Source organism: Geospiza fortis, unplaced genomic scaffold (genome assembly GCF_000277835.1).
Source record: "Geospiza fortis unplaced genomic scaffold, GeoFor_1.0 scaffold34, whole genome shotgun sequence".
NCBI classification, from domain to species: Eukaryota; Metazoa; Chordata; class Aves; order Passeriformes; family Thraupidae; genus Geospiza; species Geospiza fortis.
This window is the reverse complement of record NW_005054474.1, coordinates 413,237-434,134: the sequence shown is the minus strand read 5'-3', so window position 1 is coordinate 434,134 and position 20,898 is coordinate 413,237. Positions and strand designations below refer to the sequence as shown.

Below are 20,898 nucleotides of genomic sequence, written 5' to 3'. Positions count from 1 at the left end.
GTCCTGTCCCTCCATCCCTTGTCCCCAGTCCCTCTGCAGCTCTCCTGGAGCCCCTTCAGGCCCTGCAAGGGGCTCTGAGCTCTCCCTGGAGCCTTCTCCTCTCCAGATGAACATCCCCAGCTCTCCCAGACTGGCTCCAGCCCTGGAGCAGCTCCGTGACCTCCTCTAGAGTTGCTCCAACTGCTCCACAACCTTTTTATTTTGGGGACCCCATGGCTGGCTGCATCTCTGCAGGTGGATCTCAGATGAGGAGAGCAGAAGGACAGAATCACCTCCCTCAGCCTGCTGGTCACGTTTCTTTTGATGCAGCCCAGGACTCAGTTGGGTTTTTGGGCACATTTTGAACTCATGTCCAACCTCTCACCCACCAACCATCCCAAATCCTTCTCGGGACTTAGAAGGGCTGGGTGCTGTCTACAACATCTGTCCTAGGGTGATGTTATGATGCTTGTATCCCCATTCATGTGTTCTGTTCATGCTGATATCTTGTTCTGTGCCTTCAAGAGTGGCTCTGAAGAGTGAATGTTTTGTTTTGGTTTTGCTATCAGCCGCTCCCCCACAGCTGGCGGGACACACAGATAGGGCAGTACATAGTGCTGCTTTTGCTTTTTGCTCTTGCTTTCGCTTTGCTCTTGCTCCTGCTTTGCCCTTGCTTTTTGCTTCTGCTCATGAGCTAGTTTAGCTAAGCAATCTGAATTTTCCCTGGACTGGTTTTCTTTCCCATTCTTGGAACCACTCGAGCCTGCTCCGGGCTAGGACCTGGGAACACAAGAGTTTGCACCTTGTGGCTGCAGCAGTGCTGGAGGGACTGAGAACAGAGCAACCACCCCCAAGAGAGACTTTCTGAATTTGTCATCTTTTTCAGAGTGGTGTCATCTGGTATTGTTCATTCTGTGTGCTGGGGGTGCTGTGCCTGTTAAATAAACAGGTTCTTTCCACTTCTCTCCAAGGAATCCTTCCCAAACTGCTGGGGAGAGGGGCCATATGGGTTTGCTTTCTGCAGGGGCCCCCTTTGGAGGTTTTCTCCCAAATTTGCCCTAAACCAGGACAACATCTCTGCCCCACCTGAGTGCCCAGGTATCTGTGCTAAATTCCTGCTACAAACACCAGTCAGGATCCCCTCCTGGAGGAGCCGCGTACCCCAGCCGATCAGGATGTACCACCAGAAGTATTTCCTCTCCGAGAAGAAGGAGATGACCAGCAGGGTGTGAAGGTACAACCCCTCCACCAGCAACCAGAAGAAGTTGGCCATGACACAGTACTGGAAGAAAACCATCATGGCCTTGCAGCCCACCTGGAAGAGAAGAAATGAGCAGTGGTGAACTGTTGGAGCCCTGGCTGCTGAGAATTTCAGATTTCTGTGCTGACCCCCAAGAGAACACTGCATCGACCTGAGGCTGTGGAGAAGCTTCCAAAATGGAATGATAGAACTGGGATTGTGGGCGTGGAGTTTGAATAGAAGTGTGTGAGATCACAGGGTGGGAAACTCGGAGCTTAAGGGTTTAGAATATAGTAATGGATATAAAGCAAGATGGAGGTTTTAAAGCAGAAGCTGGTCCTTCTTCACCTTTTCCTTCATGAGGATAAATAATAATGTGCAATTAGATAAAAAATCTGCATTACAGACCACGAGTAGTTATTAGGTTAAAAGTAAAAATAACTTGTGTAATTTCTTAATTAGACAATTTATCCTTAAAAAAACCTTATAAAGAAAAAGATACAGCTCCATTTTTAACTTATTAGAAAGAAGTACTATTTAACTCACACTTCATGAGACTGTAATATAAATAAGAACTAATAAACATCTGAGTCCAAACAAGAAATAACATCTCACACATTTGATCCCAACCTTAACAAAGAAAAAGACCAAACCAAACCAAAACAACAACAACAACAACAACGAAACACAAGAAAAAATCCACACAGTGGTGCCCTGTGTTAGGAACTGCAGCACATGCCCACAGGAAAGAAATTTCCACCAAATTACCAGTGACCCTTGGTCTGGATGTATCTTTGTGATTGCTTTATGCAGTGCCTGAACGCCTCATGGAATGAATTCTGTGGTGAAAAGTCTACAAGAAGTTGCTCCTCTTTAGGAAAAGAAGGACTGGGATATGTATTTTTAAAATAAAGGATAGGCAGGAGAAGCAGGGCAAGCACACAAAAGCATGCAGAGGTTTTATTGCTCTGGAAGGGGAGAGATTTGGAAAGGGAAGGTGACTTGTTTACCTTCAGGAAATGAATAATTAAACACAGTAACTTGCTGTGTGGAGATTTCACTGCAGCTCAGGTAATGGGAACAGTTCCCTTAGCAAAGAAATAAATACAAATGGAAATTTCTGACACTTAAGAGAAATTTCTGACACTTGGCACCCACTGCATCATGTCACATCCTCGAGATGCTGTCAGCAATTGCCCTGCTGCTTTCAGTGGGTCTGGCTGGGTGACACCCTGCATTTTCTGGGGCAAGTGTTTGCTCTCACTCCCTGCTTGGTGGCACTTCCCTGGTGTCCTGCACGTGTAGAATGTTTAATTTAGAGCAACAATTTTAATTTAGAGCACCAGTGACAAGACCCCATTTCCCCCTCCACTCCTCCGCTGCTGAAAGCAGTTGCTATGAAACACTGGTTAAAAGGAGAAGTGTGGAAAGAGTTTTTTCAGTGCCACGTGTTTTGGGGGGGACTGTCCCCACCCTCACCCCCAAACCCATCAGTGTGTGACCCTGGGGACCCTGCTGGGCCCCTGATAACCAACTTCTGTGCACAGCAGCTCCCTCCTGTGAGGCACAGCATAGACACAGGCTTGCTGAGGGGTGCTTATGGGGGAAGGTGGAGGCAGAGCAGGAGGTGAGCTCCCTTCCAACTCAGAATATTCTGTGTGTGACTCCAGGGGCTGCCAGGGACGAAAGGTGGCACAGGGCTGGGCTGGCAAAGCTGGGGATGCAGCAACTTCATCCCAATGGCATCACTGTGGCATTCACATTCTCTGAAAAATCCCTTCCCCCAGGATTTTTCTCCTGGGAAGCTAAGAAGCCTCAGAGAAAAAGGAAAACAATTTTTATCTCATTTGCTTCTCCTGTGTTGTGCTCATGTGGAATGTGTTTGGAGATTGTTTACCCACAGGTGATTGTTTCATTGGATTCTGGTGTGAGTTGTTTTCACTCATTGGCCAATCAGGGCCAAGCTGTGTCAGGACTCTGGAAAGAGTCAGGAGTTTTCATTATTATCTTTTTAGCCTTCTGTCTGTATCCTTTCTGTATTCTTTAATATAGTTTAGCATAGCATTCTTTAATATATTATAGTATCATAAAAGAATAAATTAGCCTTCTGAGAACATGGAGTCAGATTCATCATTCCTTCCTTTGTCGGGGATCCCTGCAAATACAATACACCACCACACCTTTGGTTTCTCTCTTATTTTGTCTGCACATGGTGGCTGTGTGACATTGCCACCCCTCCTTCCTTTCCCCCAAAGCCTGCTTGGTGTGTCTGCAGCCAGCAGGGATCCGTGTGTGAGTGAATTCCTTCATGGTTTCACTCTGTGGGTGTTTGGCCCTAATTCAGCAGCTCCCAGATGAGACACTGTCAGAACCCAGGGCATCCCTCTGGCTGCCCTGGAGGACTCGAGACCCTGGCAGGGGGCTCAGAGACCTTGGCACGGAGTCAAAAACACCTGTGCCTTTGATTTTAGCCCATGGAAACAATTACCAACTTTGTGTGAAGATGTACAAGCCACAAGAGTTTGAGAAGAATGATAGTGAATTTGTCACAGGGTGAAAAAGTAGAATTTTGGGGTTTAGAATGGGGGTTCAAGAGGCAAGATGGAGGAATCTGAGCATGTCCTGTCCTTCTTCTTCTTCTTCTTCTTCTTGTCCTCCATCTTCTGCTGTGATGGTGACACTTCTGGATTGGTTTAGAGTAGAGACAGACTGTCTAACATAGGTGATAGGTATTGGAAAATTATTGTAAATAAAGTACATGTAGTTTTTAGTATAAAAAAGTTAACACCACCCCAAGGGGGTCACTGTGCCACAACCCAACCTGCCAGACAGACCTCAGCAGGTCAGAGAAAGAATGTCATAGATAAGAGAAAATAAACAACCTTGAAAAGCAAAGCCAAAGAACCTCGGTCGTGGGGCTGGGAAAAAAGACTTTTCAATACCTTGGGAGCCATTTCAATCACAGAAAACCTGAGAAGACACGAGGTTTGAGGGAGCAGATCTGATGCATCTCAACCACCTGCCTGTAAGCCAAGGATTTCCTTTGGGGATTGTGCACCAGGGGATCACTTCTGGATGGTTGCACTGAACTCATGGCAGAGGCAGGAGGCTGGAGCACAGCACAAGGGGCTGCAAGGCTTCACAGGACAAGAGAAGGCTGCTCACAAATAGTGCACGTGGTTTCTGCCCAGCAGTAAAGAAAAGGAAATCCCTCAGGAAAGGGATTTCCAGCCTTACTTTGCAGAGCTATGGCTGTACAGAGAGAAAGCCGTGCTGAACTCAGGCTGTGGCAGCAGAAATTGCAGATCCAAATCCATCTCCTCTTGTCCCAGCACTGGCAAACATCAATTTTGTGGCAGTCTCTGGGCCTAATCCCTCCCTAAAAGGGATATGGGCTTCTCACAAAGCTGAGGTGGATCATGGTTAGCAGTTAGATCTGATAATCTCTGACGTCTTTCCAACCTTAATGATTCCATGGTTTTATTAAATTCCTTTTTTTATGGTTTTATTTTTCCATGCACATGGGCAGCAGCTGGGTTTTGGCAACTTCTTCTTCTCTTCCTGGGTAGCAGATCAATTCTTTGCTCTAGGCTGAGAGGATATTTGCTTATTTGAGCAGTTCCTACCACTCCTGGAATTTTTGATTTTACCTGGAGAAAAGACCTTTTTGTGCAGCATTTTGAGTGCATGGCAGTAATGTCCTGCAACCACCCCCTGTGGCACTGAACAGAGGTGGATGCACTGTCCTTAAAATTAAATAATGACATTTTTCCACTGCCTGGGCTGGCTAGTGCTGCCTAAAGTGGGTAAGTTTAAAAGAGGTGCAGTTTGATTGTTGATGATCCAATTGGTCCTCTTTGACAGTGGCACATTTGGAAAACAGCCCTTCCTGGCTTTTGGGAGACCTTATTCCATGCAGCACTTGGTAATGGGTCTCCAGCTTCCTGACTTATTAAATTCAGCCTCAGAGAGGCTGGTTTAATGCTGGGGAATAAAATCCTCTTTTATGTAAGATATCTTACCCTTTAGATGACAGGCACAGGGCAGAGATGAGCCATTACATCTCTAGAATTTATTTTTCTCCATAAAGAGCAGACCTCATGATGTGTCACTGTTGAAAGACTAACATGGGCTATTTTTAGATCAGACATTTTCAAGAGAAAAAGCTGAATTACATCACTGATTTTGCTACTCTCTCTTCTCCCACAGGCTCATTTACAGATTATTTCCTTGTCTTTCCTCAGGGATCTTGCTCTGCTCATGTCCACAGCAGATGTGGCAGTGAGATGGTTTCTCCCTTGGTTTTCTGGCTCCTCTCTTGTTCCTCTCTTTAGAGTTCCATCAGGGATGTGCCATTTGCTTTTCCCATGAAAATCCCTCCCTTTCCACATGTGTTTCCAATGGCTGAGCTCTGGGAAGGGCTCTGCCTCCAGCCAACAAGGCATAGGACTCGACTCCTCCTGACAAACTCCTGGACCCCAACACATTTGTGCTTCTCTGCAGATTCCTCACAGCCAATAAGAAAATTTAATTTTGATTGTCGTAAAAGAAAAGATTATTTGTATTGTAAAAAAAAAAAAAGATTATTTGCTTGAGGATGGGGCCTGTCTTAGACCTGCTTGAGGGCTTTCAAGAGGAAGAACCAAAGAGAAGGGACACAAGGGTGGGGACAAGAAGGCTGAGTGAGAAACAACCCTGCCAGGCTTTTTCCTTGTGCCCATATTTTACTTTTGGATAATGTTAGCCCTGAGAAAAATATCTTTCTTTTCATTTTTTAGGTGAGTCAACTGGTCACTACATCAGTTTTATGACCCACCTATAAAAGTACAGTTCAGGTGCTGGAGGCAGTAATTAGCTCAGAGCTGAATCTGCACTAAATATACATTTATCATTCTCCTAAGTGGCAGTAGCTCATTCATAGCTCCTGAAATTTGTCAATGTGGACCAGCTGATGAATTTATCAAGCTCAATAAGAGCAGCTTAGTTGGACAGGAATTGTTCTGAGTTTTTGAGGTACACACATGCCCAACACGCATCCATCATCAGCCTCCTGTGAATGCAACAAAACTCTATAAAAAAGGCAATTAACTTCACAGAAATGCCAGCACAAGCCTCCCTTGCCTTCTTTAGCAGGGATATGGTTTGTTACAGATTTAGGATTTGGGTTCAGGAAGGATTTAGGCCAAAGAAGTAGAAAGGAGCATGAGAGTGATCGATACCCCACAATCTGCCACAGCTGGACTGGGAACTCTGCAATCTCATTGCCCCAGTCACAAGAATCCCCATCTCCTTTACAGAATCATGGAATAGTTTGAGTTGGAAGGGACCTTTTAAAGGTCCCATGCTGTATGGCCTGTCCTGTCTATGGACACAACCCCTGTGCAGACCCCATGTTCATCCCTCGTACCCATAAACAGTGGTTTCCTGAGGTGTGGAAGGTTTGGGGCAGGACACCAAGACTTCTTTAAGTCAGATTAAAGATATATTGAAGACATCCCATACAATCCTGGTCAGTGATGCAGCTCCTGGCATTATTTATGGAGTTGGGAAGGTGCATCCAGCAAAAAAATGTGGGTCCAAATTTGCCTCAATCCACCAATCATGAAACCTTGAGACCTCAAAAGTCTCCTTTAAGGTTCTTTGATGCTGTTACCTGGGCTACCACCAGCACTGCAGCAGGAAGAGATTTACACTGAGATTCCTGCAGGTATCTTCCATAGAAGACTGATAAAAACTCATTTTCCCAGTGACAGATTTACCCAGCACTTTTGCTTTATGTTGCCCAGACACGAGCTGTGGAAGGGCTGCTGACTGACTGGTGCTGCATTTGCACACAGCAAGAGCTGATCTTCTTCCCAGCCTGGTCAAAGAGGATTCCTTGACCTTATTTAAAAGCTTTTCATAGATCCCACTCATGACGTGGAAGAGGGGACTGCACTGGGCAGGTATTGCCTGCTTTGGAGATGCTGAAATTAAGAATTTCCAGCACAGGGACTGGCCCAAGCCTGCATGTCCATATCTATAGTTCCACTTTAGACACTCATAATCATAATTAAATTCAGGAATCACTTTTGAGCTGTTCCTACCCCACCTCTCCTTTTGAGACATCCATTTTAACCAAAGCATAATGAAATCTTTAATAATGATTCAATAACCAAATAATTGCTCTGCTCGTAAGGCTACACAACATGGTTAATTCCCCATCTCACTATCATGGCACTGGAACTCATATAGGTGTGAAATTCCCAATAATTTTATAATCTAACTGCTCTGTCCATGGCTTAACATGGTCCATTAATTTCTGTGCATGTGGCATGGAGATGTCAGGATGGACTCGGCTTCCAAACACATTTTTTCAATTTTCACAGGGGATTTTTCTCTGCTCTTAACTTTTAGTTCACAGAACCAGAGAATCATTTGGTTTAGAAAAGACTTTTATTACCATAGAGTCCTACTGTAAATCCAGCACTGCCAAGGACACCGCTAAAATATGTCCCCAAGAGAGGGAGAGAAAGAGAAAGAAAAACAGAAAGAAAAATAGAAAGAAAAATTAGAGGAAAAGAGAAAAAAGAAAAAGAAAAAAAAAAAAGAAAAAGAGAAAGAGAAAGAAAAAGTGAAAGAGAAAGAAAAGGAATGAAAAATAGAAAGAAAAATTAGAAAAAAAGAAAAAGAGAAAGAGAACGAAAAATAGAAAGAAAAATTAGAGAAAAAGAGAAAAAAGAAAGAAAAAAAAGGAAAAAAGAGAAAGAGAAAGAAAAAGAGATAAAGAAAAGTAAACTAACTTATGCTAACTTGTGTAACAACAGCAAAAAAGCAAATTAAAAACAAACAAGCCGGACTGCCTGGCAAAAAGCCATCACTTTAATTTCTTCCCTCAGTTTAATTGCACTTGTAGACTGGGTTCAAACAGGTGGGCTATAAAAAAGCCCCACAACGTTTATGTTTGATAATCAAAGTGAATTGTCTTCAAAAACTCAAACGAGAAAACTCCTTCTAAATCAATTTGTTACCTTTGACTCCTTCCCTTCCTCCCTATCACAGGCTGTGACAAGCAGGGAATTTCCAACAATAAATTGCTGCACTAGCGGGTGGCTCTGCAGCTTCTCCTGGGAGATGCACAGAAACTTAGGATGTTAGGAACAATATCTATGAATGAAGAAATGTGATTGAAGAAATTCTTAAAATGCCATCTTGACAGAAGCAAAGTGGCTCACGATGGACTCCACTGTGAAAGTCTCTGTGAAAGCAATTTATGATCTATCAGGACTTATGAAAAATAAAAGACTTCCATGGGAATAGTAATCTTATGTCTTGATGATGAACCTTTCAGAGGCTTCAACTCTAAGTGTAAAAATGTGTTATTAACAGCACAGGCAGATCAGTTTAACTGGATTCATGGCCACTGCCTGCCTCAGGCACAGGAAGAAGAGGTCCCAAACCCACATTTTCCCTGTTAGCTTCCTGCTCCGCACCCATGGTGCCTCAGAAACATTATGCAGGAGCATTCTAAAGCCTTATCAATGGCTAATTAATTCCATTTATCTTAACCTGCTTTTCTTCAGGTCACAATCCATTACATTTTCATGCACCCATCGTTGCCCTGAGAGCATGCCCTGCAATCCTTGCCTCATGTCAGCTGTCACTGGGCAATTTATGAAGCCATTATAACCTGGATTTGTGTCTGGGCTCGTGGATTTGTTACCACTTCATAAAGCAGAAATGCCATTCCCAGATGGATGAGCTGGGCTGTACAGCCTGACCCAAGCACACCCCCCTGCCTCAGCCAGGTAAGGCTTTCCTGCTCCCATCAAAATGTGGAGCAATGGAGACATCAGGAAGAAGCTTTTGGATCAGTTTCTATCTATTTCTATTTCTATTTCTATTTCTATTTCTATTTCTATTTCTATTTCTATTTCTATTTCTATTTCTATTTCTATTTCTATTTCTATTTCTATTTCTATTTCTATTTCTATTTCTATTTCTATTTCTATTTCTATTTCTATTTCTATTTCTATTTCTATTTCTATTTCTATTTCTATTTCTATTTCTATTTCTATTTCTATTTCTATTTCTATTTCTATTTCTATTTCTATTTCTATTTCTATTTCTATTTTTCTATTTCTATTTCTTTCCTATGCCTACCTGCAATAAAAGTTGGGCTACTAATGAACCCGTATGGAGCATTGTACCCCTCATTAGGGAATTATTTCTGCAGAAGGAGCTCAATCCAAAGTCCTAAGACTTAATTTAAAGCTCATTTAAACTTGGTTTTTCTCTGTATTTTTACCTCCTCAGTGCCAGCTGAAAATGGCAAGGCATTTATAGAAACAGAATCCCAGAGTGTTTTGGGTTGGAAACCTTAAATATCAACCAGTGCCACCTCCTGCTATGGTCAGGGACACCTTTTACTGCCCCAGGGTGCTCCAAGCCCTGTCCAACCTGGCTTTGGACACTTCCAGGGATGAGGTGAGGATTTACAAGGAAATTACACGAGACAGCCTCTAATTCATGTGCAAAGCATGGCAGGGGTAGATCCTGCAGTGATTAAAATAAATGGAGTTGCACCAGTAAATTTTGTCTTGAAACAAATTGAGTTGCACCTGTGAATTCTGTATTAAAATAAATGGAGTTGCACCTGTAAATTTTGTATGAAAATAAATGGACTTGTACCACTTTACACTGATGAAAAATGTGGTGCACATGGCTGGTCTTCATGCCTTGCCCACTTCCCATGCAGGCTTCCTCAAATCCAACACTGGATTCAGGATTCAGGAAGAAACTCTTTTGTCTGCTTTCCTTCACTCAAGAAGCAGCTTTAAGCCCCATGACTGTGATCCTCGAGGCTATTTAAGAATTTCTCTTTGCTGATTTTAACAGAGGTTATGTAACTGCCAGTCTTGAAGGACTCAGCCTTTCTATTTTATCTCTCAGGAATTCCTGTTTGATTTTTGGGAGCTGTCTTGTGAGTATTTCTAAGATGCTGATTTGCTCTGGCTAGTCTAACCTGGGTGTCAGATGACTCAGAGTTGAGTTCAGGTGTAAAAATAGAATTATTTTGGTAAATGGGTTAACTGTGCCTGTTTTGTGCTCATCAATCACAGGATAAAGGCACTCATAAGCACACCTGCCAAGTCAACCACAAGGCAGCAACTAAAAAGAGAAGGTGATCAGGGCTTTAATAAAGCCCTTCCTCTCATTTTTTTCATTTTCCCTCTTTTTTGGTGTGTTGGTGCCAGCCCACGATGGTGGCACTGCTGTGTCCAGGATTACAGAAACACTTAAGTAAGGAAAATTCCTCCTCCAGAGCTCTGCCAGTCTCACCTTCATTCCTGGGTTATTTCCTTCTGCCTCCGTTCCTGGGTTATTTCTTTCTGCCTCCATTCCTGTTTTATTTCCTTCATCCTCCATTTCTGGGTTATTCCCTTCTGCCTCAATTCCTGGCTTATTTCCTTCTGCCTCCATTCCTGGGTTATTCCCTTCTTCCTCCATCCCTGGGCTTTTTCCTTCTGCCTCCATTCCTATTTTTTTCCCTTCTGCCTCCATTCCTTCCCTTTGCTTTCTTTCTGTTGTTTTGCATGATTTACAGGACCTTTCTCTAGGGCTTGTTTGGGTTTTTTTGTTTCGTTTTGTTCTTTTTTTCCCTTCCCCTCTGTTTTGCTGTAAACCTTAAGATTGTAGCAGTGATCATCAGATATCACCCAAGGAAACAGCTGACTCTCTAATATTTGTTTTGCTTTAACACAAGTGCATAAAAAAACTTCTACTGTTCCATTTCTCCATCAGCCTGCAAATTGTGGTGCTCCCACATGGATCTGAGTGGCCTCACTACTGGAAATGAAAATGTATCTGTCTTCAACTTCCATAAATAAAATTCATTTAGGGGCCTGTAGCTGTTCTCAGTTTGTCCTGAGGGAATTACAGTAAAAAACCACCAATTTTTCACTCTGAAAATATGAGATATGCATGCAAATTCTCAACTGGTGAACTCCCACTCTCTTTTGCAAAGAATGATTTTTGTGTTGGATTTTTTTTTGTTTTACTGGAATAACACAAAAGGGAAAAGATAAATGATGTGATCTCCCTTGGCTGAATCTCCAGCAAGGGCAAACTTGCAAAGCTCAGAAAAAAATGTCAGCTTGAATTTAATCTGTAGAATCTGATCTTTGTTTACAGCAAACTGTTGGCTTTGTCTTCAGCAGGGCTGGAAATGTAAGTGGTTCATCATTATTATGCCATCCAGATATGGCAGTAATGAAACTATATCAAAACCTATCCCTAAACCCACAAAAAATTAAATAAAACGACTATTGAAGTGTTCAGTTCAATCCTTCTGCCACATTTGTTGTTTTGACTGTTGTTTTTTACAGGGTGTACCCCAGGGAGAGAATGAAAGGGGAAGATAAATTGTGGGAATGCCAAGAGGGAAGGGCACTAAACCTAAGGAAATCAGGGAGAAAAACTGAAACTTCTAAGGAGGCCTCTTGAGCCTGGCAGGAAAAAACCAACCAACCAACCAAACAACAACAACAAAAAAACCAGCCAAAAACCAAACCAACAAACAAAACAACAACAACAACAACAACAAGAACAACAACAAAACAAACAAAAAAACCCCAACAAAACACAACAAACCAACCAACCAAACAAACAAAAAAACCAAAAAACCCAACAAAACAAAACAAAAAAAAACACCCCAAAAACCAAACCAGAAAAAAAATGAAGGCAAGTCCAGACTGTAAAAATTTTTCACACGCAATGAACAATTTGCAGATGTAACAAAGCCACGTGTGGTGAGTTGTCCATCAGAAATGACCAATTAGTGAGACAGAACATAACCTGAGTGAGTCAAAACCAATACTGAGGATGCTGAATTGAAGAATTATTGAAGAACTCAGGGTGGGTGATTCCACAGAACCCTCTGAGCCTCATCATCTCCACATCCAAGTGCTTAAAGCCCCAGCTGACAAACACACTCGAGCAGATGCCTGCTTTAATCCATTGAAGCCAACAGGATGATTCAGTTACACATAATTACAATTCAAAAGCTACATAAGTACTTTATGAGAAAGAGGGAGGAAGTAGGTTTGTTCTCCCCATGGTACCTCGAGCAGAATGTTGTGTCTGTGCATGGCCATCACACCTCTGTAGAAAATTCCCTGCAGGGTTTTGTTTCTTGCTGGAAAATCCCCCAGAAATCCACTTTTGGAAGAGGTCACTCTAAGGATTCCCCATGAGCTTTAGCATAAGTCTCTGTTAAGTTGGTGAGAGTTCTTCTCTACTTGACTTCTTATAGTATGTGTTGTGAATCTGTTAAGATTGTGGTGGTAATATATTTGCAGTCATAAGGTACTAGATCATAATAATATAAAATATTATATTATTAATACAATATAGTCCATTAATATAATATATTAATATATGATATATAAATATATTACATATTAATATATATTATTAATATAATAATTATTAAAAGTGTTTTTTAATATTAGGGAGAGCTTAAGCTGATCTCTTTAATTGTTTCTCTCAAGTCTTTAATTAATTTCATGTGTCAGTGGTACATAATTGAGATTTGTGTTTTGTTTGCCATATTTATTGGTATGGCTATTGTTTGTGTTGATGTAATGTCAAATCTCCTTCCTTTCATGTTTTTTTTTCCTAATCTATGCTTAATTGGTAGAATTTGGAATGTCTCTTGAAGGATCTTTTGTATTATTACTTGAGCTGACTCTTGGTATACGAGGAAATGGGACTAATTCTCTGTTTCTATTCTGTGGGTTTGTGTCTCGCAAAGATGCTCCTTCTTCAGGCTTTGAGGCTGTATTCATTCCTTCATTCACTGTGCCTAGGCACAAATCTAACAGATTGGGATGCCTAGGAGGAGGAGAAGGAGTGAGAGACATTTACAAAGCCACCAGTGCTGAGTTCCCTTGGTGTGGGACAAGGGGCCTTGTGCACGTTCTGGGTTTAAAGATCATTTAAACCTGCTCCATTTAAAAACAAGCCCTGCTTGTCAGCTCAGGATTTCTGACTTATGAAAACAGGTTGATTTTTTCACTCAAGCAGCAAAACTTTCTTTCTCCAAGGAGAGAGTTTATCCATAAAGTAGGACCAAGGACCAGACATCACTCTGCAAACATCACCCAGTGCTGTCTCACACCATCACTCAGTGATGCTCATCACATATATTTTCTATTTTGGCTGCACTGGCCCTGAAATGCTTACAGCCACATTCTCAGGCCCTGCGGCCCGTACAAATGCTCAATAAAATAATTTTTTGTGGTGTTTGTTCATGCTGAACTCAGTAGCAATCCAATTCTCTTTGAGTTTAAAGTGGTGGAGAGTTTACACCACACCTGAAGTGTCCTAAACTAGGTAAAATGAAATAAAAATGCAGTAAAGCCTATTAAAAAAGGGTTTTTTATTACACATACATCTTTCTGTGGTGGAGTTTCTACTTGATTAAAGCATTGACACATTTGTTGGTGGAGAGTTGAATGTATTTTTGTGTGGCTGGAGCACAAAACATAATTTAAAGTCTTCTTACTGCAGCAGGTAATATCAAATTGAGGACTTTGGTGCCTTCATCAGAAATGCTGGGAGAGGTTTCTGCTCATTTGGATTTTATAGCCCTTAATCTGTTCTGTCTTAACCCTTTCATTCCCTAAAGGAACAGAGTCTGGTGTTTCTCTTCTAACGAAACACTTTTATTGCTTTGGGTTTGCCCTGTTCTAAACCAGAGTAGCAGTGAGAGCATTCAGCAAATTGCTTGTTCAAATCTCTCCCCAGACTGAAGGAGCTCAAGGCCACATCCATTACACACACAACTGCAGTGAATTGTGTATAAACATTACACACACAGCCTGCAGCGAATTGTGTAAAAAAATCCTGACTATATGAATTAGTACCAGGTCTCCCAAGCCCAGCTTTATCCTGCAAATTTAACGCACAAACTTAGCTCAAGCCAACCTAACCTAACCCAACCAACCCCACAGGAACACAATAGATTTTATAACAATTTTTCCTAACAGATTAATGTTAGGAGAGGCATTTTGTGTCAGTGTTTTTAGACTGTGACCTAAAAAGTTGCCGAAAATGCTGGTTCAAGACTGCAAGGGGTATGCTCAGCCTAACGTGGTGGAGACAGATTTGTCCCACATAATTTTATAACTGGTATTTATCATGCAGCCATTCACCCTGAGCTGGCAATTAACTGAAAAAATCCTCTGATAGGGAGAAACACAAAAATGTTGTAGCCATGGGGCCACCTGAAAGTGCAGGTATTTTAGGTTTTGCAGGAAAATTCTGTATTTACACCCAGAAATGTTTCTGCATGGATGAGAATCAAACACTTTTAACCCAGCTCTCTGCAGCTGTGCCTCAGTCCTGATCCAGCAGAATCCAGTGCAAACTCCCACAGGGATGAGAGGTGGATTCACACTTCATGGCCTCTCCTGGCACTCCTTGGCTCCTCTGCCAATTGGCATTGACAATTAATCTGTGGCAATTTATTCCAGTTTCCATGTCTTTCTACCCATTCATGGACCTTCACAAGAAAATCCCATTCCAAGAATCCAGGTCCTAGTGAATCACAGGGAGGAAGGAGCACACAGGGAAAGGAATCATGCTGCACACAGTTCTTGGGAAAAGCTGAGAGGAGGCTGCACTGGGTTTCAACTCAGACATGCTCAAGCAGAAAGGTCTTTATAACAGCAGGGACAGGACTCAGGGTAAGGATAAAGGAAAGCCAGCAAATGAGGAAAAAAAATGGGTAGATGGTATATGGAAAAGAAAAGAAAATCTTTTTTTCTGGTGGTGTATGACAAAAAAAAGGTCCAGAGGTCTCAGCAAGCAGCTCATCTAATGCTCTGAATTTACTATGGAGGGTTCCTGCTTTTTCCTTTTTTTTTTTTTTTCCCTGGATAACTTCTGATCACATATCTTCATTTTGGTGATTTCCATTTCCTGCCTAAATTTATTCATGACTGGTGTCCTCTTGCGTCAGCGTGGCCTTTAGATAAACAGCCCTTCTCCCTCCTTAATGTTTGCTCCAGCTGATAACACTGAGTTTGAAAGGCAAAAAAATAACCCAACTCCTTTATTCCCCTTATTTATCATCCCAGTAGGGCAATCTCACAGTTGCAGACAGCGAGCGTGGGATACTGATTCAGATGAAAAATGGATGATGATGGTGTCTGCACAGAGATTTCCTGCCTGAAATCCTGCAGGGATCTGGTCACTGGAGCCCAGAGAATTATCCACATGCAGGGGCCTTCTCCCAAAGGGCTGAACAGCATTCCAGACTCCAGGGAACAGATTAATCAGAGCCCACTATCTGTGGATGCACATAACACACACAGCTCATGTGGAAGTACTTATCCCATAGATAACTAAAATTTGTTATGTGAATTTGGATCTGACTCCCATCCTCATGGAAGGAAAAGGTTTTATTGAATCCCTAAACACCTCTGACCAGGATATACAAGAAATTAGCATTTGGCTGGGAGATGGACACAGGACTGACAGGAGCCCCACAATCCTGTACAACCTCATTGTGGGTTCGACCTGATAAAATCCTTAAGGTTTGAAAACACCTCTAAGACCATCAAGTCCAACTTCAGAAAGGACCAGATATAAAATATAAATATATATATTATGGACTCTGATAATCAATTTATTCCTTCTCCATAGAAGTCAAATGGCAGTAATCACGGATTTCTTTTTCCTTTCAAATGAGAAGAGGATTTGAAATCTTCTCAAAGTACCACCTCACATGCATTTGCAAGGTAATTATTGGTGCATTGCTTAAGAGAGGCAACAAAATGAGGTGGAAATTTCGAGGCTACTTACTGAACTCACAAAGCAGTGCTCAGGCTCCCCACTTTCAAACAGGATGACATCCTTGATGAAGACTGCGATGGCTCTCATGATGAAGGACATGAAGAGGTGCATGTGAATGTAATTTCGAGTACAGTGTAGTTTTCTGTTGGGAGGAAATGAAACATTTCTGAATAGCAAATCTTCTCAAAAGCATTCTTTTTATATTTACGCATTTCTTCTACTATGACATAGAGTCCCAATTAAACATTAGAAACCCTGAGACAGGCTCTGGTCTGATGAACATCACCACAAATCCACTTAAGCCTCTTTAATTCCACAGAATGTGGCAATCCTTGTTTTTCAATCCTCAGAAAAATAGGAAAAAATACAGGATGACAGAAAACAGGTCCATCCCACTGCTCTCCACTGGAAAAGAAATGTTTTTGACTGAGCAGACTGTGCTCATAATAAAGGGCTTTTTTTTCTACAGAATGTTTCTGCTGCAATAATTCTTTTCAAAGTGAAATGTCTTTTCAAGCAGGCAAATAAATTCTTAGCATCTGTTGCCAGAATTAACACATATTACAGACTTTCTGGAATAATATGAACTATATTTTCACTTAAAAATTACTGGTTGTTAACGATACTGAGAACTACACCAGAGTTTTTCTATCCCTTGCCTGCTAATATTTTGAAGATGAATTCTGATCAAGTAGGACATTTTTTTCAAAAGAGAATTTACACCAGCTAAAGTGAAAGGCCTAATAGTCTGGAAATGGGTGCTTTGTACAGACACCAGAACCACACCAGACCTCGCTCAGCAGCACAATGAAATTACCACCTCTTAATGAGCCACTGTGCACTGGCAGAGGTTGTGCTGCTAATCTCTGATGATGGCAAAATAATGGGGCTGAGCTGAGTCCTCTGTGCCTGCAGACCAAGGAAAGTCAAGTTAAGCTGTTTCCCACCAAGGATAAACAGGATCCTCAATGGTTTCGCCAGCCTGGCTGGCACTTTGTACCTTGTGGAGGTTGTTGGCATGTGTCTGATTGACTCCTCCATTGTAAGAGGAGTGGAGAGAGCACTTGGGAAGAGAAGTGCTGAGTTTCTGAAGGGTGAGGCCAGCCTTGGTGTGAGTTACCCTAGAAAATGTGCTCTGTCCTTAGTGAGGAGATGGAACCTCATCCAAAGGGTTCTTCCATCCCAGCTTTTTGCTGATCTCCCTTTACATAAATTAATTTATAATAAGAGATGACATATATGCAGACTTCTTCAGTGGAAGAATCCAAATTTAGATGCCTGAATCTATTGCAAAAATATAGAGAGCAAGAATTAATCCATTTGCTGCAGTCTGGGATTCCAATGCCACTTGGTGAGCTGCCCATCCATCCATGAGGCCCTGGGAATCCTGCAGGCCCTGCATCCTATCTGCCACACTTGTGCACATCTCAGGGACACCATCAAGTTTAAATGGCCCTGGGTGTCTCTGTCTTGCCAAAGAGTGACAGCAGGAAGTGTTTTTGGAAAAGACTTTGGGAGGAAATGGGCTGCCCAGAGAAACTGCGGATGTTCCATCCCTGGAAGTGTCCAAGGCCAGGTTGGATGGAGCTTGGAGCAACCTGGGACAGCGGAAGGTGTCCCTGCTCATGGCAGGGGATGGAATGGGATGATCATTAAGGTCTCTTCCAACCCAAACCATTCTGGGATTTTGTGATCCTGGATATTTTTGGATGCAATTTTGGATACCATTTTGAATACCTACTTTAGGTAGAAATTCCCTGGTATCCATATACAGCACTCTATGGACTGTAACCCTCTAACAGAGATCCATCATAGAACAATCTGCCTTTGGTGAGATGAATCCACTTAAAGGATTGGATTTGGGTTACAACTCCCACACAAACGTCACAAATCACACACAAAAACACAGTGACATTGAAAGATGGAGGAATCTTCATCCCCTATCCAAAACAGACAGAAATCTTGGGCATCTTCCTGTGACACTCAAAACCTGCACAGCTGTTGCCCTGTTCTTCCAAGTTCTTCTGAGCCTTCTGATGTTTACATTCTTGTAATGAAGATTCTCACACACTTTTCTGTAAATAATTACTGTTTTACATTCTTTTCTGGAAGAGGAGAAATTTGATGGACTGTTGGTTTGCCCAGCGTCCCTGGAGAGGTGGCACTTTCCTCCTCCAATCCACTGTCACTTTTGGAAATCTATAAATATTGGAGTCAGAAATGAAATTTCCCTTCTTTTTACCTTGGAGGTTTCAGCGTGCGTGTCGTTTTATTTCGTGTCCTATTGTGACACAGCCTTATTTCGTGTCCTATATCCACACAGCCTGTAAATCACCAGCCTTTGAGCCCTTTCCCTGTTTTTTTTCTGCTGGTGGCCTTACCTGAAGAGACACAGGATGATCATGGCAGCTGTGAGGGCGATGAGGGACAGGGTGTGTCCGATGGTGTAGCCAGTCTTGACCGTTCCGTAGAACGCCGTTTGCTGGCGTGAAAGAAAGAAAACAGAGCTTTCAAAGAGGTCAAAAAAAAAAATCCTAAAAGCATCACTGACTGCTGGGACAAGGAAATCATCCTTCTCCTTTCTCTTAGAACACCTCTGTCTCCTTCACCCTTTAAAATCCCATCCAGTAATGAATGTGACTCAAACACCGCCGGTGTGAGCGTGGAGCACTCATCAGATTGCAGCAGGGCTTGGACCACTCCAAACCTGAGTTAAAAGTTACACAAGGGAAAGGTTCCTGCTGGAAGGAGGCTGATTTGACACCTGCTCCAGCCTAAAACCTCTTGGAACAGGAGTGATCAATGTTCAGCTAAAGAGTGCATGACACCGGGTCTGACACAGTGAGAGCAGTGAGATTAATTTTATTGAGGAAGTCTGAGGGCAGAACTGTCTGGGAAATTGGTTTGCTTTTGTGGGATTTGCACTGCTGTTTAGGCAAGTAAAACGTTCTCACTGTTAACTCAGAAATATGTGTTAAGTTGGAAATTGGTTCATGGTTTTTCTCTTTGACAGCACACAGTGGGAATCTCTGAGCATGGCACACCACAGGGCTTGGATTCAACAGGGAATCCCAGTCTAAATAAAACGGGCAAATAAGCTCTCCAAAGCTCTCTAGCAACACTCCAAATCAGCAAATTTTCATTTCCAGCTTAAAAAAAAAAAAGAAGAAAAATACAAGAGGTAAAATTTTTTTTGATATTTATCAATTAAAAAAATAATCAAAGTTTTTATGAGAATCTAACTCAGTTTATGGAAAATTTTATTTTTTCCAGCTCTTGATTGACCCTCCTCTGCTCACCTTGTCACCATCTTCTATAAACAACCCAAACAACCAAAATCACAAAGAGCAGGTTAGGCAGAAAATCAAAACCCAACCTTGTTTGGAGAAATACTCTTCCATAACATTCAGAGTTGACATTTTTATGTGCTATTTTCCCAGGCTTTGACAAGAATTTGGTACTTTACAGAAGCAGGGAGGTTGGGATGAGTTGCAATCCTTTAGCATTTGCACAAGCCAGCTTGGAGGGGGGTTAAACAAGAGATTTTTCAGAGATAGCACTGGTCATATCTTTGACCACAGATATCAGAGATGGTTGAAGCACCATGTCCTTCCAGCCACATCGCTGAGAGCTTTGGGTCACTCTGAATAGATAATTCGAGGGTTTCAGGACAATTGATCTGCCTGGTCTTGCCCAGATAAAGCTCTGCAGGTGAGGCCTCACCTGAGGGGGGCAGAGGGGCAGAATCCCCCCTTTCCCTGTGGGATCAGCCCAGGATACAACTGGATTTCAGGGCTACAGGTGCACATGGTCAGCACGTGTCCAGCCTCTCATCCACCAGCACCCCCAACATAAAGTCTTCTTTCCGGCCTTCCTGGAGCTTGGGATCCCAAAAGTAGCTCTGACTTTTCTAATTAAAGCAGTCAGCCTCCCTCATGTTTAATCTTTCTCTATTATCTCTATTTTTGATGGCACTAGAGCAGAACTATTCCAGGAGAGACTTGGCCACCAGAAGGAAGGAGCTCTTGGCAGGGGACCGTAGGAGGAAGAGGTTGTCCCACACTTCATTTAGGAGGGCAAAGTAGCCATTCCGCTTCTTAGAGTTATTCCCAGGAGCAAGTTATGCACAGAAAGTTCCTGGTGTTATTCAACAAGCAATTCCTTGCTTTCCCCTCCATATTTTATAGTGATTAATCTTTCTTGTGCAGAGAGGGATGGTTCTGCATGCAGCTTTAATGCAGGATGTGGGGTCATCTCTGCTCTGGAAACAGCACATAATGGCTTCTCACTCTTCACTGCACTTACTAATGACAGTTGGTTCCTATTTCAGAGATATCAAAGCAGAGAATTTGACCCAAGATCATAAATGAAATTGAAATTTCACTCAGGGTCCAGACTGTAAAATATTCTTATTAGAAAAGAAAGGGATGTACATAAATGGAGGCAATGCATGCCAGGATGCCTGGCTGTTTTACAGAATGAAATCAGGCAAATTCATCATTGTCTCTTTGACTTCTAAAAGCTTCTGCTTAATTTCACAGGAGTGTGATAATAACAATTATTCGAGTTAGGTGCTAAATTGAGATTAACTGAGATTTATTTTCCTTGGTTTCTATTCAGTAACCTCAACATTTGTCCCTTGGTTGACAATGGGAAATATTTACAATTTTGAGAGAAAAAAAGAGAAATACTGATATGAAGTCTTTCAGGAGCCAAGTGTTTTGGGGTTCATGTCATCCAGCCCAAAGTCGCTGGGGTTCCCTTGAGAGTAAATGAAAAGGAATTTCTTTGGAGAGAAATGTGGGCTGAACTGACCTCTGGAGGTGTCTTTTTATTTC

At 42.2% G+C, this 20,898-nt stretch overlaps 1 protein-coding gene across 1 annotated transcript in view; it reads right to left on the bottom strand.

Annotated features, from left to right (window-relative positions):
- Positions 1-20,898, bottom strand: part of LOC102043323 (vasoactive intestinal polypeptide receptor) — a 71,223-nt gene that overhangs the window by 19,252 nt on the left and 31,073 nt on the right. The window contains exons 4-6 of the mRNA XM_031062947.1: positions 18,442-18,542; positions 16,070-16,202; positions 1,141-1,294 (exon numbers count right to left, since the gene is read on the bottom strand). Of these exons, the coding sequence (XP_030918807.1) occupies positions 1,141-1,294; positions 16,070-16,202; positions 18,442-18,542 (388 nt within the window). The remainder of the gene's footprint in view (positions 1-1,140; positions 1,295-16,069; positions 16,203-18,441; positions 18,543-20,898) is intronic.